This window comes from Pan troglodytes, chromosome 23 (assembly GCF_028858775.2).
Source record: "Pan troglodytes isolate AG18354 chromosome 23, NHGRI_mPanTro3-v2.0_pri, whole genome shotgun sequence".
Classification (NCBI taxonomy): domain Eukaryota; kingdom Metazoa; phylum Chordata; class Mammalia; order Primates; family Hominidae; genus Pan; species Pan troglodytes.
This window is the reverse complement of record NC_086016.1, coordinates 40821866-40849587: the sequence shown is the minus strand read 5'-3', so window position 1 is coordinate 40849587 and position 27722 is coordinate 40821866. Positions and strand designations below refer to the sequence as shown.

Below are 27722 nucleotides of genomic sequence, written 5' to 3'. Positions count from 1 at the left end.
GGACCCAGGAGAGACGAGCTTTGGGACTTCTCCGTCCTCTCCTCCTTCCTCTGCCTCCAGCAGTGGCATTAGGAACTAGTTCAGCAAACATTCACCGAGAAGCTTCCCTGGGCAGGCTTCATGCTGAATGCTGGGGATAGAGATGGGCCAAGGAAGAAGGGAGAGGCTGGGCGCCATGGCTCACGCCTGTAATCCCAGCACTTTGGGAGGCCGAGGCAGGTGGATCACCTGAGGTCAGGAGTTCAAGACCAGCCTGGCCAACATATTGAAACTCCATCTCTACTAAAAATACAAAAATTAGCTGGGCGTGGTGGCGTGCACCTGTAGTCCCAGCTACTTGGGAGACTGAGGCAGGAGAATTGCTTGAACCCGCAAGGCAGAGGTTCCAGTGAGCCGAGATCACGCCACCGCACTGCAGCCTGGGTGACAGAGCAAGACTCTGTCTCAAAAATAAAATAAAATAAAAAATAAAGTCATTCTAGGAGATCAACAGACCAGTTTAAACACAATTTGACTCCAGCCTCTGGACCCATTTATCCAAACTGTCCCCAAAGTCTCAGGGGGCAGCTCAGGTAAAGGTGGCACCATTTGGTGCCCAAGTCACAGTGGCTCTGCTGCTCTTGGCAGCAGCCCTCTCTCTTGGCATCTCCTGTCCTTCCCTGGACTTCCTATGACAGTTTCTCCTGGGGATGCTATCTCTGTGTTTCTGTCTTCACGGCACACGTGTAGATGTACCAGGAGTCCCGATGTCTCATGCTTCCCCAGGACTTTAGCAGGGCCTACCGCTGGCCTTTGCCTTCCAAGAGCCCAGCCCATCTCTCTGTCCATGAGATGCTTCCTCCAAGCCCAGCTGCCTGCCCTGGGTTTTGAGGTCACGACTTCAGTGAGCACCAGCGCACATCCACGCACACACAGCACTCAGGTTCCTGGCATACAGCGCTTGTGTTTGCTTCTCTCCTCTTTCACAACTCAGGTATGGATGAAAATCCCTGGCTCCTAGAGATGGGTGAACAGGGTGGACATCATCCTAACATGTGTGGAGAGAGGGAGGTGGAGCACGTGTGCCTGGGAACACTGGACAAAATCCCAGTGGCTGGAGAGCGTCCCCCAGGGTTGTGGCCTCCTGGGAAACATTCCGGTCTCTCCCCACCACCAGCGCTATGTGAAGTACACTCGAAACCACAGTGGTAGCCGTGGTGGTCCAGAGATCCTGGTTTGCGCTTTCCCTTCAAGTCAAAAATGCAGGCTTGGAAGGGAGACAGAGCTGGGAATAACCACAGCCCTCCCAAGGCCCTTCCAGCCCTGGGAATCCGTATTGGTCAGGAAAGACCTCATGGAAAATTGGAGCTGGGGATAAAGTGTGGAGGATAGTAGGATTGTTTTTAAGTTTTTAATTGCAAAGTTAATTTTCAACAAAATATATATAGACATTTTTGACAGAAGAAAGTAAAACGCTCCTCTGCCACCCCCACAGCACAGCCCACTCCCATTCCTGCTGTTCCTTCTGGGCCTGGTCCACATGCCCACCAGGCACGTGGCACCGCTTGCCGACGAAGGCAGACTGCAGTAGGGGTGGGGGGTTTCTCTGGACCTGTGAGGCTCTAAGCCCCCAAGGATTCAGAGGAGAGAATTTCCATCATCCTCTGAGATCACAGGAAGATTTTGTAATGAGGGTGGCGGGGAGTGAACTCTGCTCCTTCAGAAGGTTGGAGGTGGGGGTGACGGGCAGGTGGCCACAGTATAAACAGAAGTTAGGTCAAAATCCGAGCCTCCCCCCAACCCGCAACACTGGCCTCTTCTCCACCTCTAACCGCTCCCACTCCAGCCCCATCCACAGTCTGGTCCGGTGAAACGTGCCTAAGCTCGCAGGCGGCTCCAACGCAGCCACCCTGTGACCTTGGACAGCGGCCTGACCTCGGGTGTCTCAGTTTCCTCATTTCTATTGTGAGCCTGTCCACGGCAAGGCTCAATTGCGACCGAGCTTGTGGCGCGCCCAGTGCAGAGCCCCACCCGGAAGAAAGCTCCCTCCCGGGTGGATGTGAACATTACCGGCTTGGGGAGGGGGCCCGAGCACGGGAGGGCTGGGATGGGGGTCACCCAGGAGCCCCGCCGCGCGGCCCTCGGGTCGCCGCCCCCTGCGCTGTGACCGCGGCGAGATAAGGTCCCAGGCGCTGCCCTCGCTCCTCGCCGCATCCCCGGCGGCGCCCCCAGCCCGGCGCCCGGCACTGAACGGGTGCGGGGCTGGGCCAGGGCCAGGGCCGGCCCGGGGGAGCGAGTGGGGCGGGGCCGCCGCGCCCGCTCCCCCTCCCCGCCGCCTGCCGTCTTCTCCTCCTCCCGCCGCCCGGGCTCAGAGCGGCGGCAGCAGCGGCCGCGGCGACAGCTCCGGCTCCGGCTCCCGCGCCTGCCCCGCTCGGCCCAGCGCGCCCGGGCTCCGCGCCCCGACCCCGCCGCCGCGCCTGCCGGGGGCCTCGGGCGCCCCCGCCGCCCGCCTCACGCTGAAGTTCCTGGCCGTGCTGCTGGCCGCGGGCATGCTGGCGTTCCTCGGTGCCGTCATCTGCATCATCGCCAGCGTGCCCCTGGCGGCCAGCCCGGCGCGGGCGCTGCCCGGCGGCGCCGACAATGCTTCGGTCGCCTCGGGCGCCGCCGCGTCCCCGGGCCCGCAGCGGAGCCTGAGCGCGCTGCACGGCGCGGGCGGTTCAGCCGGGCCCCCCGCGCTGCCCGGGGCACCCGCGGCCAGCGCGCACCCGCTGCCGCCCGGGCCCCTGTTCAGCCGCTTCCTGTGCACGCCGCTGGCTGCTGCCTGCCCGTCGGGGGCCCAGCAGGGGGACGCGGCGGGCGCTGCGCCGGGCGAGCGCGAAGAGCTGCTGCTGCTGCAGAGCACGGCCGAGCAGCTGCGCCAGACGGCGCTGCAGCAGGAGGCGCGCATCCGCGCCGACCAGGACACCATCCGTGAGCTCACCGGCAAGCTGGGCCGCTGCGAGAGCGGCCTGCCGCGCGGCCTCCAGGGCGCCGGGCCCCGCCGCGACACCATGGCCGACGGGCCCTGGGACTCGCCTGCGCTCATTCTGGAGCTGGAGGACGCCGTGCGCGCCCTGCGGGACCGCATCGACCGCCTGGAGGTGAGCGCCGCGCGCTGTCGGGGGAGCCGCCCGGGTGGTGTGAGGGGCCGCCCGGCCGCGGTCGTCCCGCGGTCCCCGAGCCTCCGGTCTCCCGTCTGTGTTCCGGGGACGATCGCGCCTTCCTCGCTGGCGAGGCGGGGGAATTTCGATAGGGAACGCGGGCAGGCGTCTGGCACGGTGACTGAGGCACAGAGGGCGCGCCAGAAAGATTCGCTCCCCACCCTTTTCCGTCTCCAGGCACCTCTCTGAGCCTCAGTTTCTGTGTCTGTAAAATAGGTATAACAGTGTCCACTTGTAGTGGAAATTGAATCAAATGTAGGTGTGTGAAAATGCTTGGCACGTACTAGGACCTCATTAAATGTCCCTTTCATTTCCTTCTTCCGGACACCCCCAAATCAGCCCAGCTCCACGCTCACACTTTATGGCCAGGAGATGGATGCGCTGTCCAAAGGACTTGGGGTACTCCCCTCATTACACAGAGCCGGGAACAGAGTGCCCTATAAGACAAACCTGGGTGCCCCTCACCACCTCCCTACCCTGAATCTCCCACTCTGGCTCAGACTATGACCCAAACCGCAGGAGCTCAGGTGCCAGGCGCCCAGCCTCACACACCTGGAGGCCCACAGCTCTTGGGTGGGGGCTGAATGGAGAACAGGGCCCCCCGAGCTCCTCCTCCTCCACTCACTTTTCCAGGCTTTCCTGACTCAGGCTTGGGGTCAGACACAAGGGGTCCAGCATGGGGGAACCCACTCTTGGCTCTCATGTGACCCTGGGCCAGTCATTTCCCCCCTGGAGTCCCATGGCCACCTTCCTCCCTGTAAGAATGAATTTGGGGCTCCCAGAAGTGCAAGGCAGACAGACTGGGCAGGACAAACATCCGGGACACATTCACTACCCCAGCCATGGCCTGACTTCCAGACCACAAGGAAGGGGGTTAAGCAACAAAATCAGATCTGTGGAAGGAAGAGAGAGAAAGAGGCCAAAGCCCACACTGCCCCCTCTGCTACCTCCACCCAGGTGGAGTGCAGCAGGCAAGTTGGAGGGAGGAGAGAGGCGGGGAGTAAATGCAGGGACCCCTTACTCCCGGGGCTTTTTAAGTCAAATCCTGGGCAAGCAGCACTGGTGATGCCCACTCACAAGGCTGAGGATGTCGTGGTCTGACAGCCCTCCAGGACGTCTGTACTGGTGTCAGCACCCTCCCCACAGGGTGTCAGAGTGCAGCCAGTCAGCCATTGCAGCCAACCCCTCACCTTACGGATGAGAAAACTCAGCTCAGAAACGTCCTAAGAGAGGTGGCAGAGGCAGGAGAAAAGCCGGGCCCATACCCACCTCTTCCCCGACTCCAGCTCTGGGGGATTTCTAGGATGAGAGAACCAAGAGCAGGAAAATAATCAGGAAAAAGCTGAAAGTATGCAATGAAGGGAAGTCTTAGTTTTCTCGCCTGTAAAATGGGGATAGTAATAGCACCTACCTCACTGGGATATTAGGAGGATTAAGTACTTTATATGAAAGGCCAAGAATAGTGCCTGGCACACAGGTATGTTCAGTCAATTTGAGTGATGGCTATTTTTATCATTAAGCTATAATATTACTCATTTTTAAAATACAGCCAAAACTCAAAATAGGAACAAACAGGTTTTAGGCAACAGGTTTTAGTCATGTAAAAAACAATTTTTGACTTTCATTGAATAAACTTCCTCGTGCCTGCCATAGCCCCTGCCCCCATGCCCAGATGGCACAGGTGGCTCCTCCCACGTCTGGGGCTGGCAGGCTTGGACCTGCCTTGGACCTGTGCCCCCAGCACCTGCAGCATTTGGCAGGGTGGCCTCCCTACCGGTTAGCCCGCTGAGGTTGGGGGGATCCTGGCAGCTGGAATTTGGCAACAGGTCAGCCTTCCAGGCTGGGGGAGCCCTGGCTTCCCCATGTATACCTTTTCCTCTTTTCTGAGTGCAGCAGCCACAGACAGAGAAGGGCAGGGGCCTGCTTGGCCACCAGGTCTGCTTTCTGAGCGTGGCAACAGCCACAGCTAGTCTTTTGGGGGCCTCTGGGAGGGGCTGGGGCTGGAGCTGGAGCACAGCAGACACAGGGTGAGACCACTTGGCTCAGCGGAGTCCCATGCACCCGTTAGCCACTGTCCAATCTCTCCCCTCTCTTCTCATTCAGTATCCTCAAAGTGCCCAGATTTTCAGGGTCTCCTTTACCTCCCAGGATACACTGAAGGTGCTCTTGCTAATGTCCCCAAGATGATAAATGAGGACTTCTCAGTCCTTATCTTGGGGGAACCCTCTCTGACACCTGACCCTGCTGATCATCCCCTCTTGCAGGTCTCCATGCCCTAGGCTTCCAGCCGCCTCTCACAGCAGCCCTCCTCCGCCCTCTGTCTGCTGCCTCTGTCTCCTTGCAGGGTCCTCCTCCTTTAAGGCATGTGCCCGTCTTGGCCCTCACTTTCCCTGGGTACACTCAGCCATGCCCTGAGGCTTCCCACACCCATTCCACGGAGGGGCCCCAAACCAAACTCAGTGTCCAGCCCAGGTTTCCTTCCCAAGCTCCAGACCCATCAACACATCGGCCTCCTGAGCATCTCTCTCTGGTTGTCCCATCAGCCCCCTAACCACACTGTGTTTCAGCTTGAACCAGGTACCTCCATGTGCCCTGAGAAACCATCCTTGGCCCCTCCCTCTCCCCCCAGTTCTGATTGGCCTCATCTCTGTACACGCTTGCAGCAGCCTCCTCTCTGGTCTCATGACTCCAGGCACACCCTTCCCTCCATCCTCCTCCAGGCAGCCCCAAGGGTCTTCCTTAAGCCCACCATGGGGCTCTCCTAACTCCTCGGCCTGCTCCTAGGCTACCACTTTGGATCTGGCCCCCGCTCCTGACCCCTCTCTCAGTTCATTCCTGCCTCTGCCTGGATCACCCCCAGCACATTCCTGCTCCTCATCTTAGAGTCTGCTCCAAGTACACCTCCTCTCAGGAGCCATCCCTGTTCACACTCTGTCCCCTTCCTATCCCCACCTGGGCTTCCATAATCATCACACTTCCTTGCTGGTCCCCACCAGGCACATCCCTGCATCACCACCCCTCCTACAAAAGGGAAGGGAAGGTCTGATTGGCCTGTCCTCTCCCCAAAGCCTCAGGTGGGAGCCACATTTAAGGGCTTAGGGGAAAGTGTCTTCTTTTCCATTTTTATTTGTGTTGTTATTGTTGTTCATTGAAATAAATCAAAAGGTTTTGGGGAAAATGCTGCATTCGATTGCATCATTTTCTCCCTTTTTGCAACCCTCTTTCGGTCCTTATCCATATGCAGCCATTGTTTGAGAGCTGCTGTGTAATTACCATTTTAATGATGCCATAATATCCTGGGATTCATCTGCAGCTCCCCATCCATCAGTCACTTGACCGGCTCCTGTTACTGGAGATGTAGGTTGTTTCTAATTATTTTTCTTCCAGATGTTCATTGCAGGATCCATTTCATACAGAGAGCTGTTTGTTTGTTTGTTTTTAAGTCTGTTGATTTTTTTAGGCTGAATTCCCAGGAGTGGTATTACTGGGTACTGGGTCAGAGAATATTGACTTTTTTTTTTTTTTTTTTTGAGACAAAGTCTAGCTCTGTCACCCAGGCTGGAGTGCAGTGGCGCAATCTTGGCTCATTGCAACCTCTGCCTTCTAGGTTCAAGCGATTCTCCTGCCTCAGCCTCCTGAGTAGCTGGGACTACAGGCATGTGCCACCACGCCCAGCTAATTCTTGTTTTTTAAATAGAGATGGGGTTTTACCTTGTTGGTCAGGCTGGTCTCAAACTCCTGACCTCAGGTGATCCACCCGCCTCAGCCTCCCAAAGTGCTGGGATTACAGGCGTGAGCCACTGTGCCTGGCCAATATTGACTTTTTATGGCTGAGGCCAGGAGCCACTTTCCAAGAGTTGGCCCAATGATGCGGCTACAGGCCATGCATGTGTGTTCCGCTGTTCCATTTTTGTGCTAATTTAATGTATGTATACAATGGAACTTCAAGATTAATTTCAACAGCATTTCTTTGGCATAAACCACATCCTTAACCCAGCCCGGCAAGCTGATTGCCTCCTCCCATCCTGGAGTGGGAGCCAAATAACCATTATAGCGAACACTTACTGAGCACTTACTATGCGGCAGGCACAGTGCATTATCTTATTTAATCCTTGTAAAATCTCTGTGAGGGAGGTACAAAGAAACCAAGGTTCAGAGAGGTTAAGGAACTGGCCCCAAGGCAGCAGTGGAGCCCACTGTCTGGCTGTAGAGCCCTCGTTCTTCATCATCAACTCTAGACCCATCTGGAGGGGTCAGACGTCACCCACCTTTGGGAGCATGGAAAAGACAGGTGAGCTGGGCGTGGTGGCTCACACCTGTAATCCCAGCACTTTGGGAGGCCAAGGTGGGCAGATTATGAGGTCAGGAGATCAAGACCATCCTGGCTAACACGGTGAAACCCCGTCTCTACTAAAAATGCAAAAAATTAGCCAGGCATGGTGGCGGGCACCTGTAGTCCCAGCTACTCAGGAGGCTGAGGCAGGAGAATGACGTGAACCCGGGACGTGGAGCTTGCAGTGAGCCGAGATCTTGCCACTGCACTCCAGCCTGGGCGACAGAGCGAGACTCCATCTCAAAAAAAAAAAAAAAAAAAATAGCCAGGTGAGGGCGGTGCCTGTGCTAGTCACTGTCCTGGACCATTTCTGCCTCGGAGCCCAGAGTGAGAGGGGTGAAGGCCAGTCCTCAAGGCTTGTCCTGCTGACCGGCTAGATAGCCAAGAGACTTGCTGCAAGACCTTCACTGCTGCTGCTGCTGCTGATAATAACTAACACTTATTAGACACTTACTAGATACATATTAGCTTATTCAGTCTTCAGTCCTATGATAGAGGCTGAACGCATTCCCATCTTACAGATGAGCAAATAGAAGCTCAGAGACAGTGAAGGACACAGACCCAGGCAAATCCCTGCCCCGCCCCCCACCAGCTTCGGTTTTCCCCTCCATACAAAGAATGATATAGCAGGCCAGATACACCCGAAACATGCTTCCAGCTCTAAAAAGTCTCTGAAATAGGTCAGGCGCGGTGGCTCACACCTGTAATCCCAGCACTTTGGGAGGCCGAGGCCAGCAGATCACTTGAGGTCAGGAGTTCAAGACCAGCCTGGCCAACATGGCAAAACCCTGTCTCTACTTAAAAATACAAAAATTAGCCAAGTATGGTGGCATGTGCCTGTGGTCCCAGCTGCTTGGGAAGCTGAGGCAGAAGAGTCACTTGAACCCAGGAGGCAGAGGTTGCAGTGAGCCAAGATTATGCCACTGCACTCCAGCCTGGGCAACAGAGTGAAACTCTGTCTCAAAAAAAATAAAATAAAATAAAATAAAAAATAAAAATAAATAAGTCTCTGAAATAGAAAGGCTGGGAGGCACAGGCTTGGGTTCTTGCTTGTGACTTTAGACTAATCACTTTCCCTCTTGGTGCCTTGGTTTTCTTATCTGTAAAACAGGCGGGAGGAGGAGCTAAGTCCCAGTCCCCTTAGGCTCTACATTCTGAGTTCTTGGGCAGAAGGCTTCTAAATAGGGATTGTGTGGGGTGTAGGTGTGTTTATGGGGGTTACATGTGTGTACCGCCCTCGAGCCCCTTCCACCCACTCCCAGAACTATGTTCCTCTGGGAAATCTGCAGATAAACAGCAGCTTCGAGGATCTCTTGGTGTCTTCTCTAAATTCCGTTGGTTGTCTTTGTTTTTCTCTGACTTTGCTGCCCATTCTAGAAGCTTCTGCCTAGTGGGCACTGGTTCCCCTGACCCTGCCTGTTTGGCAGTGAGGAGGGCTTGGGAGAAGGGAATGGCGGGGGGCTGTGGCATGTGGAGAGAGGGCTTCTGCTACTGGGCTTTGGTTGGAGGATGTGGACCCACAGTGTCCTCCCTCCCCCACAGTGCCCCCTCCAGCCCTGAGAAAGCTGCAGTGTGGAACATGTTCCCGGTACAGACTCCAGGGCCAGATCACCTGGGTGCAAATTCCAGCTCTGTCACTTGAGAGTTCTGTGACCTCAGGCAAGGTGCTTAACTTTCTCAGCCTCAGTTTCCTGTCTGAAATGGAGATTTGAAAGCCTGTCGGGGCTGGGCGCGGTGGCTCACGCCTGTAATCCCAGCACTTTGGGAAGCTGAGGTGGGCGTATCACGAGGTCAGGAGATCAAGATCATCCTGGCTAACACGGTGAAACCCCGTCTCTACTAAAAATACAAAAAATTAGCCGGGCATGGTGGCGGGCACCTATAGTCCCAGCTACTCGGGAGGCTGAGACAGGAGAATCGCTTGAACCCGGGAGGCTGAGGTTGCAGTGAGCCGAGATTGCACCACTGCACTACAGCCTGGGCGACAGAGCAAGACTCCATCTCAAAAAATAAATAAATAAATAAGCCTGTGTGACTTGTTTGTTTTGAGGTTTATCTTACATTCAAGATACGTAAGAGGTCACAGATCTCACTTAAACAGACACAAATCGTAAGTGGACAGCTCGATGAAAATTTGTGGATGGATATCCCTGTGAAAGCGCCAGCCAGATCAGGAATTGGAACACTTCCAGCACCCCCAGAAGGCTCCCTGGTGCCCCCAAAGACAGTAGCCTTCCAAAGGCAACGGCTATTCTGGCTCCTGTCACAGTAGTCAGTTTTGCCTGTGTTTGGACTTCGTACAAATGGACGCAGACAGCTGTGCACCCTTGCGTCTGGTGATCTTTCATTCAGTGTCACGTCTGTGGCATCCAGGCTTGTTGCGTGTACCCACGGAGGATTGCCGTTTTCATTGCCGTGTGGTGTTCCGTTGCGCGGACGAGCCTTAATTCATTTACCCGTTCTTCTGTGGATGGATCTGTGGGTTGTTTCTGATTTACAAATAAGGCTGCTGTAAACATTCTTGGGATATCTGTTGGCGGCTATCAGCCCTCATTTCTCCCTGGATCGAGCCACAGGAGTGGGTTGCAAGAGGGGCATATATTTAGCGTCGGAAGGTACAGCCAAACATTTCCCCACAGTAGCTGAGAGAGTTTACAAGCCCGCCCGCGTGTAAACCTCGCCAAACTCGGTATGGTCATTTTAAAAACATTCCCGTTTCGGTGGGCGTGTAGTGCACTCACTGTGGTTTTAATTTGTATTGCTCTGATGATTCATGACGTTGAGCACCTTTTCTTATGTTTATTGGCCATTTTGTAAATCTTTGCCTGTAGGAGGTGGAATGAACTCAGAGGTCGGTGCTCCTCACAGAGTGAAGAAGGTGGGGTGCCGGAGCGGGGTGGGGCGTCTCCCCAGGACAGTCTTGGGCACATCATCCCCGTGGAACTCTGGGGACAGGGATAGAAGCAACCAACCCAAGGTGGGAGCGCTTATGTGCTTCCACAGCCCTTGTTTCACTCCAGGGGAAGCTGAGGCTCAGAGAGGCTGAGGGACCTGCCCACAGCCACAGAGGCTGAGTCAAGACCAAGCCAGGATTTCTCACTGAAGTGGGCTAGGGGTGGGGGACCTCCATCTGCTGAGGATTTTTGGGGCCCGGAAGGTGTGTGGGCAGGCAGGACCTCAGCAGAACTCCCAGCTGGGCTTCTGGAAGCAGCAGCCTGACAGGAGGGACTTTTGAAGGGAGGAGCAAGGGGCCTGGGGCCAGAGGGGTCTTTAGACACGGTCTGGGGTCTCAGACCCGGGAGGTACATGGCCAACCCCATCCCTGCTCCCTCTTCCTCATCCTCCTCCCCATTTGTCTTCTTTCCTTCAGCTCCAAAGTGGCACTAGGAGACCAGGATGATCAAAACCAACCTGTCCTTTGCCCACCACTCACCTGTTCCCCGCCTGGGTAGGAGGAGGCGGAGCCACCTGCTGGGTCTGTCCCTGGAGAGGAAGGCAGGGTGGCAGCATGGGGTTTCTCTGAGAAGGCTTCCTGACCCCAAACTTCCACCTTGGCAAGAGCTGGTGGCCTGGCCATCCCAGAACAGCCTCTGCCTCACCGCCAGCTGGGAGCACCGCCACCTGCGGAACCATGGGGCCATATTTGCCTTTGGGGCCACAGCACCTGGCACTTGGCAAGAGGCAGCAGGGGTGAGCTCACCCTCTGCACCAGGCCTGTCAAGGGCCTTACAATTGAATCCCACAAGAACTATGGTACTATTACTATCTCTGTTTTACAGATGAGGAAACTGAGGCTCAGAAAGTTTCAGAAGCTTGTCCAGCTCACTCAGCTGGCATTTCCACCCAGGCAGTCTGGCTCCAGGGCCTGCACCATGACACATTATGCTCTCCTGCCTCTCAATAACAGCAAAGAATAATAGTAATGTGACAACCACGTACTGCCTCTTATGGTTGACCACACTTCATATCTGTTCTTTCATTTTATCATTATTTATATCCCCAAATGTAGGTACTATTATTACACCCATTTTACAGATAAGGTAACTGAGGGCCAGAGGAGTTAAGCAGCTTGCCCAAGGCTGCAGATCTAGTAAGCAAGGAACTGAAAATGACGCTGGCCTGTCTAACGTGACAGTTCGTGTCTGCAACTACGACGCCATGTTGCTGCGGCACACATGGATGGATGGATGGATGGATGGATGGATGATGGATGGATGGATGGATGGATGAGTGCTCTGCAGCCCTGCCAGAGAAGCTCTCAGGGCCCTCTTCTCTCTCTATGGAGCATCTCAGTTCAGGCATCAGGGAAGCTGCCATCTGGAGGATGAGCAGGCAATGGGCAGAGGAGGGGTGGGGGCGGGAAGAATGTTCTTGGAGAAGGAACAGCATGTGTGGAGGCCTTAGGGTGAGAAGGAGTTTGGGGCAGTTGAGCAGCAGAGGACTTTCAGTGGGCGTGACCTATGTCCTGTCGGGGTAAGGGCTGAAGCCAGGAGGACAGGGACTTTATTGGCAGGGAGAGGGGGCTGTGGAAGGATTTTAAGCAGGAGAGCAACATGGCTGGATTTGCCTCTGGCCGCTGTGTGGAGGGTGGGAGTGGAAGCTGTGGCACAGTCCAGCGGACAGTAGCCAGGACTAGGGAGAAGGCTAGGAGCTGAGTGAAGCTCTGGGTGAGACGCAGGGTTAGATTCAACCATTAGAGATGCCACTTTAGGATTGTTTTCCTGTTTTTAAAAGAAAATCATGTCAAGTATTTCAGATGGGCAAAAAGGCATAAATACTACTACCCAGGCCCCTGCCCAGGCTCAAGAACCAAACATTTCCAATCAGCTGATCCCCATCACAAGGTCAGGAGATGGAGACCATCCTGGCTAACACAGTGAAACCCCGTCTCTACTAAAAATACAAAAAATTAGCTGGGCGAGGTGGCGGGCGCCTGTAGTCCCAGCTACTCGGGAGGCTGAGGCAGGAGAATGGTGTGAACCCCAGGGGGGCGGAGCCTGCAGTGAGCCGAGATCGCGCCACTGCTCTCCAGCCTGGGCAACAGCGAGACTCTGTCTCAAAAAAAAAAGAAACTCCATCGCAAAAAAAAAAAAAAATTGTTAGTCACGACATTAATAGTAGACACGCCTGTGATGCTTCCTATGCCTACCGCGCACTAAGCGCTTTCTGTCTACGAACTCAGTCAATCCTCACCACGATGCTATGAGATTTACTCTTTTACCCTTTGGGGCCAATGGGGAAACTGAGGCATGGCACCATTACATAACAAGGCCACTCAGCTGGTGAAGCCCAGGTGTGAGCCCTAGCAGGACTCAGAACTCAGGGGATGGTTGGATGGGGGAGGTGAGGGGCCGTGGTCCACACTGCTCCCCCTGAAGGCTGCTCACTTTCCACCTGGTCCTGGTGCCCCTGCAGTCTGCCCCTGGTGAGGGAGGTGGGGTGGCAGGATGGGGTTTCTCTGAGAAAGCTTTCTGACCCCAAACTCCCACCGTTGCAAAACCTGGTGGTCTGGCTGTCCCAGAACAGCCTCTGCCTCACTGCCAGCTGGGAGTACCACTACCTGGGTGATCCTGGGCAGGGGCAGTGGTGCAGAGGGTGGGACTCTGGCCCTGGAGTCCTGAACCTGCCTTCTGCTCCCTGCAGCAAGGGAATAGACCCCGGGTGGGGCTAAGGTGATGGGGTTTCCCTGCATCCTCCCAGCCTCAGCCACCCCACGCTGGCAGGACCCTCCTATCAGTCTCCCTTTGTGAAGCTGCCCTGCGCCATAGTCTCACACAACCTTCTGGATCTTCTAGACTTCCCGTGGCCATTAGTACCTCTCCTGCTTGCCTTCGAGTTAGGCAGGGCAACCAGCACTGTGCCCACTTGGCAGATCAACCAGCAGACCCAGACCATCAGTGTGAGCCTGAGGAATGAGCACAGATTTCAGGATCAGGAAGGCCAGGCTGGAGTGCTGGCTCTGCAGCGTCACAGGTATGTGACCTTAGACAGGCACTGAGCCTCAGTTCCCTCATCTCTGAGTGGGCCTCCCTACTTCCCTAGGCTGTTGAGAGCAGCCTAGAACTGTTTGCACAGAGCTTCCCTAGTGCGGGGCCTGGCATGCAGCGAGTGCTCGATGGAGACAGCTGCTGCCGTTAGCATTCTGATTGAGTGCTAATGAGCCCAGCACATTATGGCTGAGCCGGGCCTAGAACAAGGGGCTCTGGCTCTAGGCCCAGCACACTTACGCCAAACCCCACCCCGGACTCCCAGCGGGACAGGCCATGGGTTCCCAGCCTCCACCTTCCTGCCCCAGCAGGAGCTGAGTGGGGGTGCTGGCGTCATCATTCCCTCCATCATCTTAGGTGAGGGGCCCAGTTGGCATCGGGCCGGGAGCCCACGCGGCACAGCCTGCGCCCACAGCAGATGGGAAGTGGGGGTGCGGGAGTCGTGTTCTTCTGATTCAGACACTGGGACGGGGAGGGACTCACACACGATCCGGCGAGCCCACCTCCTCCATGGCCTTCCTGGCCGCTGCAGAGCCGGTGGCTCTGACAAAAGAACAGCTTGAGCGCACACCCCCTCAGCCCGCACGTTTTCTCCTCCAAACAGCGTCTGTTTAAATAGCCTCGACTCCCTGTTCTTGCTGGCAGGTCTTCCTCCCTCTGTTCTTCCTGGCAAGTCTTCCTCCCTCTCTCCCTTTGCTGGAGAGAGGAGATGCTGGCTCCAGGGGTATCGGTTTGGCCCAGCCCCATTGCTATAGACAATTCAAAACGACTCCTGCCTTGGTTTCCCATCTGTGAAATGGGGATACGAAGAGTGCCAGCCTCAGCGAGCAGCTGCGAGGATTCATGAGTAAACACATGCCAAGTGCCTATGATGGGCCTGGTGCACAGCCTCACTCCCGCATGCCCCTCTGGCCTCAAGCTTGGCACAGAGCGGGTGGAGAACTGAGGACAGAACAGTACCTGGGACCGGGGACACCCTGCCCCAGCCCGCCCTTCCAGCCCTGAGATGAAATGCGCCCCTTGAGCTGATTGCCTCAGTCCAAGGCTTCCTGGAAGTCCAGCCATCTCAAATGCAGTGGGTGGCTGACCCTGTCACCCTGTGGGCCATCCAGTGTCACCTGAAGGCTCTGGAGGTAATGAGTGCCCCATCAGCTAATGTAGTCAAGCCCCACAGTTGGCATTATGCTTTTATAGTCCATGAGGGCCTGTCACTTGTCTTCCCATCCTTCCATCTGTCCTGGGAATGAACAAGAGGAAGCCTGTTTCACCCCACACACACTTTTTTTTGTCTCGCTCTGTTGCTCAGGCTGGAGTGCAGTGGTATGATCATGACTCACCGCAGCCTCAACCTCCCGGGCTTAAGCAATCCTCCTGCCTCAGCCACCCAAGTGGCTGGGGCCACAGGCATGCACCACCATGCCTGGCTAATCTTTGTATTTCTTGTAGAGATGGGGTTTCGCCATGTTGCCCAGGCTGGTCTCGAACTCCAGGGCTCAGGCGCCCGTCTTGGCCTCCCAAAGTGCTGGGATTACACACATGAGCCACCATGCCCAGCCTGTTCCCGTTTTAGAGGAGGGGAAACCAAGGCTTTGTGGTTAGTCTGCACCAGAGTCAGGGTTTATAGGCACCTTGACAGAAGGAGCCCTCGGGAAAGCAAAGATGAATGTAAGCGGGGAGTGCACTGTAAGGCTCCTCGCCCATCCCATGCCCACCTTCACCTGGCCTCCACCCCAGCCTCGTGGGCCAAGTAGGCATCTGCGTGGCTGGGCGGCTGTGACCTCTTACCCAAGAGGTTGGGGGGGGGTGGATAATGGTGGCCAGAGTCCCCCCTCTCCCGCTGCTTTCATGGGTCCCTTTCCAGAGCCAGCCTGGACGACCACAGTGACTTGTGTCTGTTGCCCCATCTTACAGCCTGGAATGGAGAGGTTGATCCTCAGCCCCTCCCACTGCCAGCAGAAGAGGGGGGTTGCTGAGTGTGAGTGGCACCAGACCCCCTGCCCTGTGAAGCAACCTCACCTTTCCCATGGGAGCCAAGGGACAGGTGGGACAGAGAGGGAATAGGGCTTCTGGAGAGGCTGCTTGGCAGATGCCAAGAGAGGCTGCGTGGCGAGTGATGCAGAGGGGGCGGGCGAGCCAGACTGCTAGGCTCAGATCCCAGCTCTGCTCCTGCTCCTGGTGTGATCTTAGTTAACTCACCCTAGTTTTCCTGCCCCTGAAATGGGGACACTGGCATGTTAAGTGGATTCAGAGAGGGAATGTTTGCAAGGTGTCTGCTGAGGCTCAGCCGGCAGCAAGAGCGTCCCATTCAGTCTTCCCACCTACCCCATGCACCCAAAACCATGCCCCCGGCACCCACCATGGGCCAGGCTCTGGGCACTTCACTTACACGCCATCATTTAATGCTGGCCAGCCCTGGAGGCTGAGCATTCCATGTCTCCATCTTATAGAAGGGGAAAAATGATCTCGGAGTGTCAGCCCACCTGCCCCTACTCTCACGGGGCAGTGGCAGAGCCGAGGGCCGGTTCCTGCAACTCCTCAAAATGAGGTCACATTGCTGTCCACACTGGCAGCTCCCAAGTCTCGGGCACTGAGCATGGCAGTGGTCCTTTGCCCCCAGCACTCTGATGCAGGGGACGCACTTCTCCCCTTGTCCCATGGCTAGAAAACAGGCTCAGAGAAGTTAAGGAGGAGTGCACAGCTCAGAAGGAACACGCGGCCCTCAGTCACAGCAGCCACCAGCAGTGTCCAGTGTCACCCAGCAAATGACTGACAAGGCCATTGGCTGGGCCAGTGAGGCTGGACAGGGGATTCTATACTTGTCCCAGGCTGCAAGGCCATCCCCTTGCAGCTTAGGAAACTGAGGAAAGGTGGGGTTCTTGGTTTTCTGTTTTGCCTCCAGCCACAACTTCAGCATCTGGGGCAGTGCCCAGCACAATGGGGGTGCCCTCTGAATGTTTGCTCAGTGACTGAATCACAGAATGCAATGAGTTCGTGTCTGGGGCCTAAGCCTGGGAGCAAGGAACTGACTGAGCAAAAACTTCCCAGGCCCCTGGGGAGTTCGCAAGCATCAGGCCTGGTAGCGGGGACCATGGAGGAGGGGGAAACCAGGAGGATGGTGGAGGATGGTGAAGGTTTAATTTAGCTCCTAGCAGCTCATTGAATTATTAATCTCCTACTGACATTTCTGTGACATGTCTGCCACAGACTGTCCCCTTGAAGAGTCTGGACCTGTGGCCTCACCTGCCTTCCTCCACCCCAGAGGGGCCTTCTTCCAGCAGGAGAAGGGGAAGGAAACCCTCCCAGCTCCTGCCCCAGTTCTGCTGCCCTTGGGGTCTTAAGATAAGACAGGCATGTCGTAGGGAACTCTGAACACTTAGACCTCATCCCGGGCTGGATGGGGGATGTCAGAGCCTACCCTGGAACACCCTGCCCTAGACAGGAATTGCAATAAGCAGGCTCTGTTTATTGATATTTAATCCTTAGTCCTCCCCACAACTCTCCAAATAGGTGCAACTCTCTTTTGAGTAAACAAGTTCAGAGAAGTCAGGATATTTTCTCAGAGTCACATAGCAGATTGGTTACCGAGCTGGTTTTGAACCCTGGGCTGTCTGACTCCAAAGTATGTGATTTCAACCACCTGTCACCCTGGTATGGTCAAGCCACCGGGGCCCTGCTCCAGAAGTCCCTGTTTCACGCCCTGAGTGGGCCCAGTGGCCATACAGAGCCTTTTGCCAAGGACCGTTCTAGAGAAGCTTGCTGAGTGAGGGAATGAAGACTAAGATGGTCCGCCCCTTTACCAGCCCATCAGTGTCTAGCCTTGCTGCTATGAAGGACTAGGGTGGGGCATTCAGCCCCAGCTGCACCCTGAAACCACCTGGGGGACCTTCACAGCACTCATGGCCACGCCCCACACCCCCACCACGGCCTGAGCTGTCCTTGAGGGCCGGGGCCAGCTCTGCCTGCTGCTCACCGTCATGTGCCAGCACCAGGAACAGAGCCTGCCAGGGACCCAGGATGCATCTGTTGCCTGATGTTGGCCATTGTCATTCCCATTTTGCATATTGGGGAAGCTGAGGCTCCCCTGGGGTCACTGAGCAGGGGCGGTAGGCATCTGAGTGTTCCCAGCCTGTCCTTCCTCCCCTCAGTTGATTTCTGTTTCTCTGCCCTGTGAACAGCAGGAGCTTCCAGCCCGTGTGAACCTCTCAGCTGCCCCAGCCCCAGTCTCTGCTGTGCCCACCGGCCTACACTCCAAGATGGACCAGCTGGAGGGGCAGCTGCTGGCCCAGGTGCTGGCACTGGAGAAGGAGCGTGTGGCCCTCAGCCACAGCAGCCGCCGGCAGAGGCAGGAAGTGGAAAAGGAGTTGGACGTCCTGCAGGGTCGTGTGGCTGAGCTGGAGCACGGTGGGTCCTGGGTCCTGCAGAGGGCATTGGAGGGGTCCTCAGGGTGACAGAGCCACTCAAAAAATATATCCATGCTCCCCGGAGGCTAACATGGACAGACGGGAGGGTGGGGAGGAGGCTGTGGAACACACAGTGGAGAGAATCATTGGGGGATATTGTTATCATTATCAACATTATTAACAGATCTCATTTTCTGGCACTTACTGTGTCCTGGGAGTGGGCTAAGTACTTGATACATCAGCTGATTTAATCCACAGTTTTCACAGATGAGAAAACCGAAGCTCAGAGAAGTCAAGTGACATGCTCAAGGTCACACAGACAAAAGTGGCGGGTCTGGACCTCAAACAAGGTCTGACTCCACAGCCATACATTTAACCACCCACAAAATAGCATTTTCAATGAATTGGTCAGGATTTTGTTTAACAGTTGTGCCTGGCACTGCCAAGGGGTCAGAGGAGCATAATGGGCAGGGTACAGGTATAAGCATAAGGAGACCTGGCTCCTGGTTGCATATCTGTCTCTGGCTTGCTCTGTGACCTCAGAAGTTCACTTCCTTCCCCAGGCCTCAGTTTTCCTCATCTGAGAAATAGGGGTTTAGGACTCATGAGCTCTCAAAGACCTTTCAGCTTTGAATTCTTGTGAAGACCACCCTTAAGAGGCTTACAGACGAGTTGGGGAGAACAGGGGAAATGGTGAGCAGTTAGCTGGGACCAGCTTACATGGGGAACAGGGGTTCAGGAGAAAATCCAGGGCCAGGCATGGTGGCTCATGCCTGTTATCCCAACACTTTGGGAGGTTGAGGTGGGCGGATCACCTGAGGTCAGGAGTTCAAGGCCAGCCTGGCCATCATGGCAAAACCCCATTTCTACTAAAAATGCAAAAATCAGCTGGGTGTGGTGGTGCATGCCTGTAATCCCAGCTACTCGGGAGGCTGGGGCAGGAGAATTGCTTGAGCCTGGGAGGTGAAGGTCGCAGTGAGCTGGGCAACAGAGGGAAACTCCATCTCAAAAAAAAAAAGAAAGAAAGAAAAAGAAAAGAAAAGAAAGAAAATCCAAGCTGCTTCCTGGAGGAGGCAGGCCTCAAGCTACTTCTTGAAAACAGAGGTGAGGAGCAAATTTCAGAATGGAGGGGCCATTGCAGGGGCACAGCTGCAGGGGAGGGACAGGTCTGGTGGCTCAGGGCCAGCATCCTAGGTGGAGCACAGGAACAGGAGAAGCAACCTCCAGCCCTCCTCAGCCCTGCCTCTGGCCTGTCTACCCCGGGTCTCCCAACAAGTTTAATTTGTTGACGGTCACGTGGCTGGGAAGTGGGGGAGACGAGATTTGGTCTCAGGACATCTAAGGTCCAGAGCCCCTGCACTTTATTCACACCCCTCAACACAGAGGTGGAGCAGAGAGAGCCCTGAAGGCACTGGGCATGCAGCAGGTGCCTGGGAGCTGTTAGCCTTCTTTCTGAAGTGTGCCCTGTCCACCCCACCCTTTTCGGTGTCCACCGACCTCCACCATGTCTGCCTTGCCCACCCTCAGGGTCCTCAGCCTACAGTCCTCCAGATGCCTTCAAGATCAGCATCCCCATCCGTAACAACTACATGTACGCCCGCGTGCGGAAGGCGCTGCCCGAGCTCTACGCATTCACCGCCTGCATGTGGCTGCGGTCCAGGTCCAGCGGCACCGGCCAGGGCACCCCCTTCTCCTACTCGGTGCCCGGGCAGGCCAACGAGATTGTACTGCTAGAGGCGGGCCATGAGCCCATGGAGCTGCTGATCAACGACAAGGTGGGCAGGGCTGGCAGGGAGGGCTGGCTGGGGGAGGGCCACCCTTCCAGAAGCGCCCACTCCACACTGGGCTCTTTCATTCTCCTGCTCATTCTCCTGCTCTGCATATTCAGCACACATTAAGTACCTACTGTGTGCCAGGGTGGGCTCTGGGAATATAAAGACAAGCCAGACATGGAGCTGCCGGAAGAGAGGCTGTGTCTAATAGAGGCTCTAAGTGTTGTTCCATTTTACAGAGGAGACAAGTGAAGCTCTTGGAGATCCAGTGACTTCCCCAGTGACCCAGCTATGGGATGGGGCTGAGGTGTCTGCCCCCAGGGCCCTGCTCATCCTCCTGGACTTAAAGAGAAGGGAGGTGGCTGGGCGCAGTGGCTCACGCCTGTAATCCCAGCACTTTGGGAGGCCAAGGCGGGCGGATCACGAGGTCAGGAGATTGAGACCATCCTGGCTAACACGGTGAAACCCCATCTCTACTAAAAATACAAAAAAATTAGCCGGGTGTGGTGGCGGGTGCCTGTAGTCCCAGCTACTCGGGAGGCTGAGGCAGGAGAATGGCCAGAACCCGGGAGGCAGAGCTTGCAGTGAGCCAAGATCACGCCACTGCACTCCAGCCTGGGCGACAGAGCAAGACTCCGTGTCAAAAAAAAAAAAAAGAAAGAGAGAGAGAGAGAGAAGGGAGGTGCACAGACCTACCTGGGGATGGAGGGAGGAAGGGAGTGCTCATGGCCTCCTCGTTCCTTCTACTTCCCTGGAGCCCGCCCCTCGGGCCCTCCCCGCTATGGAGAGTAGAAAGGTGTTGTACTCAGGCTCTGGGACCCAAATGCTGGTTTGAGTCTTGGTTCTGCATCTTCACCATTGTGTGACCTCAGACTAGTCTTCTACTTGCCCTGTGCCTCAGTTTGCTTATCTCTAAAGCAGGAATGATAAGAACTCTTGCCTCTTAGGGTTGTAGTGAGAAGTGGCTTAAATGCATGTAGAGGGCTTTGAGCAGAGCCTAGCGTTTAGCAGACATCAATAACTGTGAGCTATTTTTATTATACTGGGCACTGTGCTAATAAGCAGTTTACTCACATTATTACCCTTGACCTTCCCAACAGCACTGGGAAGTAGGTACCCTCATTATCCCCATTTTGCAGATGGAGAAACTGAGGCTCAGAGAGGGGAAGTAATGCACCCTGGCCACACAGCTGCTGGGGTGTGATGTGATTCAGGGTCTTGGGATCCAGAAACCACCTTTTAACCCCTCCCCTGTTCTGCCCTTGGGCCACCCATCTTCCTCATGCCCAGGCCTCCCTCCCCGATGCCCCTCCTTCAGCCTGGCTGGAAGGCAGGACAAGGACAAGGCAGGGAGAATGATGTAGCAGGAGCATGGTAATTGAGGGGAGAGGAAGGGGAGCATCTCATCACTGTCATCCACTCCCAAAGCTCCTTCCCTGCCTGCCACATTGTTTTGGGCCTTGCAGCCATGGTGGTCTATTGAGACCCCCCTGGAAATGCAGATACCACATATCGTACCCACCTGTGACTAGCCCACAACACATAAAGCCACTAGGAGTGATTGACACCCATCAGACCCGGCTTAGCAGAAGGTGCATTTCATGGCATTCTGGAGGGGGAGGAGGAGGAGGGAGGAGATGAGTCCAGGGACCAGTGACTTTCCCTTATGGCCCAATAAACCCTACGACCACCGGGGTGGCTGGACTACATCTAGATCCTGCTGCCTTGTGCCCTTCATCACCCCCTGGCTGCCGTCCTTGGCCTGGCCCAAGTTCAGCACTCAGTTCTCATTAGAAGGAATTCAGCACCCTGGACAGGGCACTGGGCAGCCCTGGTCTGGGACGCTCTAGAGTCCTTTTGAGAGCCAGCCTAACAGACTGCTCACTGTTCCCTGTTTATTCCAGCCTCTAAGCCTTTACTCCTTCTGTGCCGACCACTTGGTTTGCCTAGCAATGGAATGGTGGATCCATTGTCCTTCCAGACGGGTTTTGACGTGGCTTCTGTTCCCATATCCCCTCTACCTCTGGGCCTCGCAGCCTCTGTACCTCCCATATGCCCTCCGTTATTTTGTCTTATAGCATTGCCCCAAAGTCCTTCCCCTCCTGCAGACTCAGCTCATTTAAGGCATGGACCAGCTCCACATCCCCAGCATCCACAACAAGGCCAGGCACCACGTAGGCCTCAGAGAATGTTACATTAAATTGTGATCTCAGGCTGGGTAAGGTGGCTCATGCCTGTAATCCCAGCACTCTGAGAGGCTGAGGCGGGTGGATCATCTGAGGTCAGGAGTTCAAGACCAGGCTGGCCAATATGGTGAAATCCCGCTGTTTCTACTAAAAATACAAAAAAAAAAAAAAAAAAAAAAAAAATTAGCTGGGCGTGGTGGTGCCCGCCTGTAATCCCAGCTACTTGGGAGGCTGAGGGAGGAGAATTGCTTGAACCAGGAGATGGAGGTTGTGGTGAGCTGAGATCACACCACTGCACTCTATCCTGGGCAACATAGTGAAATTCCATCTCAAAAAAAAATAATGTGACCTCAGGAAACTTACCAGATAAGGAAGCCCTTTGGGAGCACCAAATCCACAGACAGCAAGCACCTTTCATCTTACAGGCCAGCTCTAACCCATCAGCAGTGGCTTTCCAGAGCACTGTGCTGAGGGATCTGAGCTAACTCGAGGCTCGTGATTGATTGGCTATGTCTGCCCTGGGTGGAGGAAGAGGCAGCAGCTGTAGATTTGCCATCCCTTGTCTGACCTCACTTTACAGATAAGGAAACTGAGGCCCAGGGAGGAAGGAGCAGCTTCCCCAGATCACACAGGGGTTGGTGGCAGAGCCAGTGCCAGATGCTGGAGCCTGGCCTCTGAGTCCAAGGCTCATTCTATCCCTGCCAGTACTTCTTGAGCCCCAGCTGTGTGCTGAGTGCTGTGTGAGGTGTTCAGGGGAAGTTTGGATTATGAGACATCCCTCTCTCCCCAAGTGACCTTAATAGGCCTGTTGGAGAGTGAGTGAACTACCTTGTGACAACTGAAAACCAAAACCAGAGAGTCCCTTGTGATCTGGTTTGGTCTTTGAGGAAAGAGGAGAGAGGAGTCAGGGAAAGACACTGGGCAGGAGGATGGAGAGGGTCAGGCCTGGGGTCGGGCCCTGGAAGGATGGACATGGGTCTCCCCAGCCCCACCCCACTGCCTCAGCCATGGGCCTTCGGCCTTGGGGCACCTCTGACCTGGAGTTGGGGGACCTGTGTCCAGGTGGCCCAGCTGCCCCTGAGCCTGAAGGACAATGGCTGGCACCACATCTGCATCGCCTGGACCACAAGGGATGGCTTATGGTCTGCCTACCAGGACGGGGAGCTGCAGGGCTCCGGTGAGAACCTGGCTGCCTGGCACCCCATCAAGCCTCATGGGATCCTTATCTTGGGCCAGGAGCAGGTAAGGCTCAGGCTGGTATTGGGGCTGGACCTCCTAATTGTGCAGATGGGCAGACTGAGGGCCAGAGAGGTCAGAGACCTGCCCAAGGAACTAGAATCTTGAAGGTGGGGCTAGAGCGTTGGTGGCGGGGCTTCAGTGGGGTTGAAGGTGGGGCTTCCTCGGGGACAAGAGCCTGACTGAGCCAGCCTGCCTGTCTTTTCTGCTCCCTCACTCCATGCCTCTCCTTTCTCTGCTGCTGTCTTGGCCCAGGATACCCTGGGTGGCCGGTTTGATGCCACCCAGGCCTTTGTCGGTGACATTGCCCAGTTTAACCTGTGGGACCACGCCCTGACACCAGCCCAGGTCCTGGGCATTGCCAACTGCACTGCGCCACTGCTGGGCAACGTCCTTCCCTGGGAAGACAAGTTGGTGGAGGCCTTTGGGGGTGCAACAAAGGCTGCCTTCGATGTCTGCAAGGGGAGGGCCAAGGCATGAGGGGCCACCTCATCCAGGGCCCCTCCCTTGCCTGCCACTTTGGGGACTTGAGGGGGGTCATATTCCCTCCTCAGCCTGCCCACGCACTGGCCTTCCCTCCTGCCCCACTCCTGGCTGTGCCTCCCATTTCCCCTCACCTGTACCCACACCTCCAGAATGCCCTGCCCTGCGAGTGTGTCCCCTGTCCCCACCTGAGTGGGGAGGAGGGTCTCAAGTGAACAGTGGGAGCCTGCCCACCTGGCACTGCACTGGAGTTGTCTCTTACCCCACCCCTCCCTGCCCATCAATTGTATCTGATTTCACTAATTTTGACAGCACCCCCAGTAGGGTAGGGTTGTGTATGAGGGGGACCCCACTATCTCATTGGTGGGGGTGGCCGCCCGCCCCCTTGTCCCCCATGCAACAGGCCCAGTGGCTTCCCCTTCAGGGCCACAACAGGCTGTAGAAGGGGATGACGAGGACATCAGAGGTTAGACTTACCCTCCTCTCTCTTTCCACCAGCTGCCAGTCAAGGGCAGTGGGATCTCGATGGAGCCTCCCCCACCCCGCCCATGCCTCCCTCTTCCTCCTCTTTCCTCCTCTCTTTGTGTGTAGCAGTTTGAATGTTGGTTCCATGCCTGGCCCAGCCCCACCTCAGTCTCCAGGACATTCCTTTCCCAGCTCCAGCCTGGAGGGAAGGGGACAAAGACCCCAGGAGGCCAAAGGGCTGCACTCACCCCTTGTGCTCACCCATAGTGATGGCCACTGGTATAGTCATCCCTCTCCCTCCATGCCAAGGACAGGACTTGGACCACTTCAGCCTGGGCTGGGAGCAGCCCTAAGGTAGAGGCCTCATGGCCCAGGAGACCCCACCTCTGGCAGAGCCACATTACCTACCCTGTGCATGGTCCTGGGGCAGCAAGGAAGAAGCTGAGAGGGTGGGGAGAAGCATGAAGCAGTGGGCAGAGGACCGGGTGAGGGGGAGAAGACCTTGGTTCCTAGCCAGCCCTGCTAATGTGCTGTGTGGCCTTCTGTAAGTCCCTGCCCTCTCTGGGCCTGGCCTTCCTCGTTCGTGAGCTGAGGCCCTCGCTTTGGTCATTTGCTCTCCAGATTGGGTGTGAGCTTTTCTGTGATTCCAGGTGGATATGTGGGGAAAGCTCTGGTGATCCTGGGCTTCGCAGGGGTAGATCCCAGGACTCGGCAGTGGATGGAATGAAGCCAGTCATGGGTTAGGGTCAGCAGAGACTCAGAGTCCAGGGCAAGGTTCAAGGCAGACTAACCTCATGCATGGATTGTAAAAAACCAGCTCCCTCTGGATCAACCCAGCCTGGCACCCTTGCCTGTCTGAGAGTGTCTCAAAGGGCTGATGGCTTCCTGGTCCCCTTGAGTCGTCACCAGCTTCCCCAAGAGAGTGTCAGAATCTTAAGAGCTGAGAGGCCGGGCACGGTGGCTCACGCCTGTAATCCCAGCACTTTGGGAGGCTGAGACAGGCAGATCACTTGAGGTCAGGAGTTCGAGGTCAGCCTGGCCAACATGATGAAACCCCATCTTCACTAAAAATACAAAACTTAGCTGGTTAGGTGGTGCATGCCTGTAGTCCCAGCTACTCGGGAGGCTGAGACAGAAGAATCTCTTGAACTGAGGAGGTGGAGGTTGCAGTGAGCCGAGATCACGCCATTGCACTCCAGCCTGAGCAACAGAGCAAGACTCCGTCTCAAAAAAATAATAATAATCTTAAAGATGAGAAAAGCCACCCCATCTGGCACCACAGCTGCATCTTGCTTGTGAGAAATGGGGAAGAGGTCAGGGAGGACACGTGACCTGCACAGGATCACAGAGCATGGGGCAGAGCCAGGACTAGAGCTCAGGGCATCTGACTCCCTCTTCAGTGTTCTTCCCCCTCCATGTTGCCTGCCCCTGAAGACCTTTGAGTTCAGTCTACACCTAAGCAGGTAGACATCCGCGAGGTCAGATGCTTTCCAACATGACATCTGAACATCTTCCTTTATGCAACACCCAAACATCTTGGCGTCCCCACCCCAGGAAGTGCGGGGAGGAGGTTATGATCCCTGGGCGCTTCAGCAGAATGGAGAGCTGAGGCATCCCTCCCCTGCTAGTCACCTACCAGGTGTCTGAGCAGCTGCATGCTCCCTGGCTCAGGTGGGCACTGTACCTTTTGCCTGCCTTTTTGTTCCCTATCTCCACTGCCTGAGGCCACTTAGCCTGAGACATGATGCAAGAGCTGCAGGCCGGGGGGCTCAGTGCCATGGAAGCTACTCCAAGTTGCATTGCCTCCCGCGCCCAGATCCTGCTTTCCATTTCGAGAACATAAATAGATTGCCCAGCCCCTCCAGTACAATCCCACTGGAAGAAAAGGCGATGGCGGGCTTCAGCCAGACCTGCTGAGACCTAGGTTGCCACGGTAACAGCCAAAGACATCAACCCAAGTGCTGGGTCAAGTGTCTCATCATACTGGCACTGTTGCTGGGGTGACGGCAGAATTCAGAATTTCAATTTCAGTGACGCCAAGCTTGATGTGTTTTTGTTATTGTTTTGAAGAAGGTAGCTCTTGTGGAGGACTTGGGAGAAGGATGGGGTCTTAGGAAGGAGGTGACAGCACTTGCGTGGTCACTTGAGCCCACACACACGCACAACCCCAAGTCCTTTATGCTTTGTCACAGTGAAGATGAGACCTCTGACGTCCAAGCCTTGTTCCTGTGCCGCATCACCCACTCAGGCTTCCAAAGGGAACAGGAACAAATTTCCCCAGCACCACTGTTTGGGTCCCGCTTTTCCTATCTTCTGCTGCCCCTGAGCACATCCAAGCAGACAGGGAAAGAGGAGTCAGACATGGCCCAGTCACATCCTGAGCTGCTCCTGGCTGATAAGACGATGGAGCCCATGTTTGTCCTGCCGTCTGGCACTGCACTGAGTGTGGCACAGGCACCGTCCTGTTGATCTCACAACACAGTTCTAAGTTAGGACGTTCTTGGCTCCGTTAGACAGGTGAGGAAACTGGGGCACAGAGAGGTGATGTCATCTGCCTGGTGTCAATCAGCTAGCAAGTGATGGAGCCCAGATTTCAAACCAAAGGGGGTTACGTCCAGGGGCTGAGTTCCCACTCACCTGTGTAGAGTGCCATCTGGGCACCATTGCTCCAGACGTGTTCCGACCCCTTTCCCAGCCCACAGGGCTTGAAGTGAAGGAACAGAGGCAGGGGGTGGGCCAGCCCCAGGGCCAGGGTCCCCTTGGTGAAGCCGTGCCAGGGGGCTCAGCTGCTTCAGGGGATGTGTCCCTCCCACCATGGGCCAGAGCTTCAGCCCTTCTTTAGCTCAGCTAGAGTTCGCAGGAGAGCCAAAAAAGAAAAGGAAGCTGAGCATCTCCCGAGTCCTGGGCAGGGAAGGGGAGGGAAATTGCTCCTCCTCCAACTCTTGCTTGGGGCCAAGCCCTGCACCACTTGCTTCCCAGCTGTTATCTGCCAGATCTTCCCATCTTGTGGCATGTGGTGCCCGCACCAACATCCCAAGGGGACCAATCCCCTTGCCACCACTTTGCATCACCTGGGACCACAGATTTGGGCAGGAAGGGCTCTGAGAGGAGGCCAAAGCCCTCGTTTTACAGATGAGGAAGCTGAAGCCCGGGGAGGGGAGCGACCCTCAAGGCCACCCAGCTGGACACAGGAGACTTGAGCCCAGCCTTCTGACTGCATTCAGCCCTCTCTAGGACGCAGCAGCCTCTCCCCAGCACTGAGTCCCCCCTCCTTTGTGTGTCCCAGCACCCTTGGCCTGAGTAAACTTGGAAAGGGGCTCCCTCCCAGAGAAGGGATTACTCTCTTCACCCCTTTATTCCAGCTGCCTGCCACCCCAGACCCCCACCTCCCACCCTGACCCCCGACCCCTGGGTGGGGAAGGGGCTCACATGGGCCCAGGCTGAGTGTGAGTGAGCATGTCAAGTTGTCTGACACTGTGACATTAGTGCACCCTACTGACAACCCCTCCCCAGCCTTGCCCCTTTCTCCTCTCCCTGTTTTGTACATAAATTGACATGAGCTGCAACATGTGTGCGTGTGTGTGCGTGTGTGTGTATGTGTGTGTGATCTGTGTCATGGTTTTGTTACCTTTTTGTTTTTGTAAACTTGAATGTTCAAAATAAACATGCTGTTTACTCTGA

General features: G+C 55.7%; 1 protein-coding gene across 1 annotated transcript; it reads left to right on the top strand.

Moving 5' to 3' along the window:
• Nucleotides 1-2060: 2060 nt before the first annotated feature.
• NPTXR (neuronal pentraxin receptor) lies at nt 2061-27722 on the top strand (the record flags this gene model as incomplete). Its single annotated transcript, XM_024352719.2, has 5 exons — nt 2061-3119; nt 17675-17900; nt 19427-19674; nt 22920-23099; nt 23349-27722. Coding segments are annotated over 5 exons (1938 nt in total), but the record flags the coding sequence as incomplete, so codon positions are not given.